The 5,671-nt window shown below is 33.0% G+C and overlaps 1 protein-coding gene across 1 annotated transcript in view; it reads left to right on the top strand.

Annotated features, from left to right (window-relative positions):
* The first annotated feature begins 1,118 nt into the window (after positions 1-1,118).
* Positions 1,119-5,671, top strand: part of LOC107710633 (xaa-Pro aminopeptidase 1-like) — an 11,922-nt gene continuing 7,369 nt past the window's right edge. The window contains 8 exon segments of the mRNA XM_016515461.1: positions 1,119-1,244; positions 2,796-2,859; positions 3,411-3,515; positions 3,787-3,879; positions 4,625-4,768; positions 4,897-4,992; positions 5,494-5,575; positions 5,653-5,671. Of these exon segments, the coding sequence (XP_016370947.1) occupies positions 1,128-1,244; positions 2,796-2,859; positions 3,411-3,515; positions 3,787-3,879; positions 4,625-4,768; positions 4,897-4,992; positions 5,494-5,575; positions 5,653-5,671 (720 nt within the window). The 5' untranslated portion in view covers positions 1,119-1,127.

The raw sequence follows: 5,671 nt of genomic DNA, 5'->3' as shown, positions 1-5,671 counted from the left end.
ACACACACACACACACATTTGTTATGTGAGCCTGTGAAATGAAGTCTTACATTCTACATTGTTTGTGTGTTTTTGTGGGTGTCTGGCAGGTGATTTACTAAGAATATTACTCATACATGTTATATGTAAGTGTGGGGGAGGTAAGAATAAAAAAAAAATTATTCGGCAAGGATATTAAGAATTTTACACTGTTAAAAATACAGATTTCAAATTAACTTTATATAAAAGAATCCTGAAAAGTAGCACAACTGTTTTCAACATTGATAGTAATAATGTTTCATGAACAGCAAATCAGTATATTAGAATGATTTCTGAAGGATCATGTGACAATAAAGACTACAGTAATGATGCTTAAACTGTTCAAATACATTAATTTTTTAATATATTTAAAATTAGCTATTTTAATTTGTAATAATATTTCACTAAATTGCTACTATATTTGTAATAAAACAAATGCAACATCGGTGAGCATGAGAGCCTTTTTACCCAACCCAACTATGCATTATATAATTACATATTCATTAGTTATATATATATATATATATTTTTGGAGTTCACGCCCCATTTTGGAGATCTCCGGTCTGCAGTTATATCTACTTGGAATATTGAGAGAAATCAGGAGTACTGTAAGTGCAGAGGCCTTGTGTGCGCTGTGTAAATATGATATTACTGTAGTTCTAGACTAAGTCAACATGCGTTTACTCATCTCACTTGCTCAAAAACAGATTCAGTATCTGTATATCAAACTCAGAATATTATGCAAACCTGCAATAATTTAATGTTAACACAAAAATTCTTTATGTAAAAAGTAACACAAAGGTAACGTAACGCATTACTTTTCATAAAAAGTAACTAAGTAACGCAATTAGTTACATTTTTTAAGAGTAATGCAATATTTTAATGCATTCCTTTTAAAAGTAACTTTCCTCAGCACTGTATACCTGCTAATGAATATGTCATTATATTATTTAAAATTTCTTCGTCTATGTATATATATTTGTCTTGGTTAACAGGTCTGAAAGTGAAAGGTCATGTGTATTAGAATTAGATATTGACTGAAATAGTACATTGGCAAATTGGTGTGCAGATTACTAGTGTAAATTTGACCACTTCTCTCAACAGACACTATGTCCCCAAAGATCACAGTGGAGTTGCTCAGGCAGCTCCGCCAGGCCATGAAGAACAGCAAGTACATCACAGAGCCCATCCAAGCATACATCGTCCCATCAGGAGATGCACATCAGGTGATATCTCAATACACTAAAACCTGCTCTAAAAACCCTTGAGCTGTGCTCCACAAATGTGATTCCGGTGATTTATAAGCAAACGGTCTGTGATTTATAAACATTCCACCTTATAAACATACGGCCTGTGATTTAAAAATATACAGCTTGTGATGTATAAACATGTAAGCCTATAAACATACAACTTGTGATGAATAAACATTTAACATTATAAACATAGCCTGTGATTTAGAAACATTCCGGCTTATAAATATAGAGCCTGATTTATAAACATACAGCCTGTAATTTATAAACATACAACATGTGATTATTAAACTTGTAACCTTATAAATATACAGCCTATGATTTATAAAAATACAGCTTGTGATTTGTACTGTACTGTACTATATACTGTTTTTATAACATTGTCAGCTTATAAACATAGAGCCTGTTATTACTAAGCTTTCAACCTGTGATTTACAAACATAGCCTGTGAGTTGCATAAATACTGTTTGATATGTTTATAAACATAGAGCATGAGATTTATAAACTTGCAGCCTGTGTTTTATAAATGTACAGGCCGTGATTTATAAATATATGGTCTGTGATTCATAAACATTCAACCTGTGATTTTTAGACACACAGCCTGTGATTTATAAGCATTCAAACTTTAACCCATTCGATCTGGGATTTATAAATGTACAGAGTACTACAGACTGTGCAATCACTTTGTTTGTAAAGACACTTGATGAGATTCCTAAACATTCTAAACACCTTATTGGGATTGGTTTCCGACTGCATCACAGCACAGAGACAGCGCTCATTAAGCTTAACTGTTTTAAATTAATTTTAAACCTCTTAAATCAACTTTCAAATCATTTTCAAAGTTTTTAAATTCCTTGTTTTATTGTTGTGATATTTTTTTTTATTATTATCATTTTCTTTTCTTTTATGTAAAGCACTTTGAATTACCATTGTGTATGAAATGTGCTATATAAATAAACGTGCCTTGCCTTGCCTTATAAACATGCAGAGTGTGATTTATATAGCTTTTGATTTCTAAACATTAAACCTGTGATTTCTAAACATACAGCATGTTATTTATAAACATTCAACCTGATTTATAAATGTACAGACTGTTATTTGAAGAAAATACTGAATGTGATTTATAAACATTTCACCTTATAAACATAGAGCCTACAATTTATAAACATTCAGCCTGTGATTTATAAATATAGAGCCTGTGATTTTTTTTTTAAACATTTAACCGTAAAAATATCCAAAACTCTAGAACCAAAAAATTACATCATTCACTTAAGCTGCTGCAGTGTAATTGTGTGTGTGTAGTGTCTCTGTCGTGCCTTTTCATTTCTATTGTGTGAGTGATGGGCTTCCCTCACCCCCTCCTGATTATGAAATCACCTCTGATTACATGCGTGTATGTGACCTCCTGCCAAGTGTTTTCTTTCATTCTGCTGGCTGGTTAAATTAGCAGTAATTAGGACTGATTGCTGACAGAGCTGATCTCACTTTTCACCTTCATCTCTCTCTCCGCATCCGTCCATCCTGCAGAGTGAATACATCGCGCCCTGTGACTGTCGTCGTGAATTCATCTGCGGATTCAACGGCTCTGCAGGTGTGTGCAAAGGATTCACTTTTGTAAAATTGACTATAGTAACATTTAATACCCTTTTTACTCAGTCACAACCAGAGATTTATCAACTATAGAGTTACAGAAACATAGGTGAATACACACAATGGCATTCATATAAAGATATTGATTACTTACTTAAATAGAAATAGGTCAAAAGCAGACAATATAATCCCAGATGTAAAAAATAAAATAAAAAAACAACTTGGCGATTCTAGACATTGTCACAACAAGACAATGCTGTTATCACCCACCTAAATCTCATTCATTCAAAGAATGGGGAAGTAAAACTGGGATTTGAGATTTATATCTTATGACTATGAAAGGCCACTTATCACGTGATTTACAGCTCAGTGGTGTGACCAGATTTTTTGGACTGTGGTGGCCCATGTGGGACACAGACTCATTCAAGGGTGGCATGAAGCATAACCCAACTTAAACATTTAATCAGTGATTTACAAATGTACAGACTGCCATTTATAAGCATTCCACCTTATAAACAAAGAGTCTGTAATTTATAAACATGCTTGTTTCAGGTACTGCTATTGTGACAGAACAGCATGCTGCTTTATGGACAGATGGGCGGTACTTCCTGCAGGCCAGCCAACAGATGGACAATAACTGGACATTGATGAAAATGGGTACAGTGAATTATAGCATAGTTTAATGGCATGCGGTTGCTAGGGCATTACATTTGTTATCAGATTGTTGTGACATAATCGTGAAAGCATGTCAGCCAAGGTGCTGCTTTTCATAAACCATTGCAAAACATTTATTAGAATATATTGTTGAATGTGAGACTGAATTTCATGACTTTACATAAATCAGTCTTGAGCCTTACATTGATTAGTGTATATGCAACATTGTTCAAAACAGCAATCGGAATAGGATTATGATGTTTTGTGTTGTCAGGACTGAAGGAGACACCATCGCAAGAGGACTGGCTCATCAGCGTTCTCCCAGAAAACTCCAAAGTGGGAGTTGATCCTTGGATCATTGCTGCCGGTGAAGAATTCAACAAGACCATAATGAATATAGTTTTGCATTCATAGAAATATGTTCAGTCATATTAATAGGGGTGCCATGCAACTTATTTTTTTAGGGGAACATCTTATGTTATTTACATATGTGTACAAATATATGTTAGTGAATTAAAAAATATATTTTTATTAAAGTTATACTAATATTTTTTATTTATTTTAGTTATTAATATTTTATGAAAAATGTTACTTGTTAAAATGGGCATATTTCTTCTGCATATTAATCTAGACTACTGAAAATAATATATATACAGTAGTTATCCATACAAATATTTTTTATTTGTATTTTTTTCTTTACATTTTTGTACACATTTTTTAGGGAATTCAAAAGCATTTTTTAAATGATAGTAATAAAAGTATTTTATTAAAAACATTTATAATTAAAATTGTAAATAATTTAATAAATATATTGAGTAATTTTTTTTTTTTAATTTGATTTGTGTCAAATGTGCATGATGCTTTTGCATTTTAGTTTAGACTATTGAAATTAAAGAATATACATCCATATCCATTATAAAATATTATCATTCATATCAGTAGGGCTGTCATGCTTTGTTTTACTAAAATTATATTACTATTTTTTATTTTAAAAATAATTGTATTACTATTTAATATTCAAGATTTAGAATTCATTTGTATTTTTTATAATATTGTCACATAGTATTGTGGAGAATACAGGTGCATCATGTGTCTGTGATTGTGTTTTTCAGACCAGTGGAAGAACATGTCGAAGGCTTTGAGTAATGCGGGTCACTCTTTGGTTGCGGTGCAGGACAATCTCATTGACGCCATCTGGGAGGATCGGCCACCTCGACCCAGCACCAAACTCATCGCCCTGAGACTCAAATATGCCGGTCAGCACATCTCACTGGATGATAAACAATATAGAAATTTGATCCTGAAGGTCAGTCATAAAGCCTCTACGCAAGTTTGTGCCACAATAAAATAAGAAAACGTTTGTTTGTTGCTTTTTTCCATACAGGTCTCACCTGGCAAGATAAAGTTACGGCTCTGAGGGGGAAAATGGCAGAAAGAAAGGTTTCCTGGTTTGTGGTCACAGCTCTTGATGAGATTGCATGTACGTATCACCACACAGCACGCTTTGTGTGTGCTTTTTTCATGACCCAGCCCTTGTTCCCTCTCCACTTTCTTAAAGAGCTCTTGTGTCTGATGATGATAATTATGGACATGATTGCATGAGGGACAAGCTCGTTTTGCCATATTTAGGAGGAGAATTTTAAGTATATTTAATATTGATGCTGAAAATTTAACTTTGCCATTGCAGAAATTAATTACATTTTAAAATATATTTAAATAGTTTTTTTAAATTGTAATAATATTTCAGAGTATTACACATATTACTGTGTTTTTCATCCAATAAATGCAGCCTTGGTGAACTTTAGAGAAACATTTAAAAAATCTTGCAGACCCCAAACTTTTGAAGTTGAATGCTAGTGCATCTATAAGGTTGTGTGTGTGTGTACACCTATTTATTATTCACATTCTTAGGACATTTTACTGCATGAGAGAAGATTATGAATTAATACTGAAAATATGAAATCTCACTTTCTCTCCACAGGGCTTTTTAACCTGCGCGGGTCAGATATAGAGTACAACCCCGTGTTCTTCGCCTACGCGATCATCGGCATTAGCAACATAAAGTAAAACTGCATTCCTGATTCTTCACTTTATACTGAAAATTTCCCAGATTTCAAATGAGCCCACTTTTTTTTTTTAGATTGTTTGTGGACAGTAAG

This window comes from Sinocyclocheilus rhinocerous, unplaced genomic scaffold (genome assembly GCF_001515625.1).
Source record: "Sinocyclocheilus rhinocerous isolate Xijiao unplaced genomic scaffold, SAMN03320098_v1.1 scaffold777, whole genome shotgun sequence".
Taxonomy (NCBI): Eukaryota; Metazoa; Chordata; class Actinopteri; order Cypriniformes; family Cyprinidae; genus Sinocyclocheilus; species Sinocyclocheilus rhinocerous.
The sequence above is the reverse complement of the archived record's forward strand: the minus strand, read 5'-3'. Positions and strand labels throughout refer to the sequence as shown.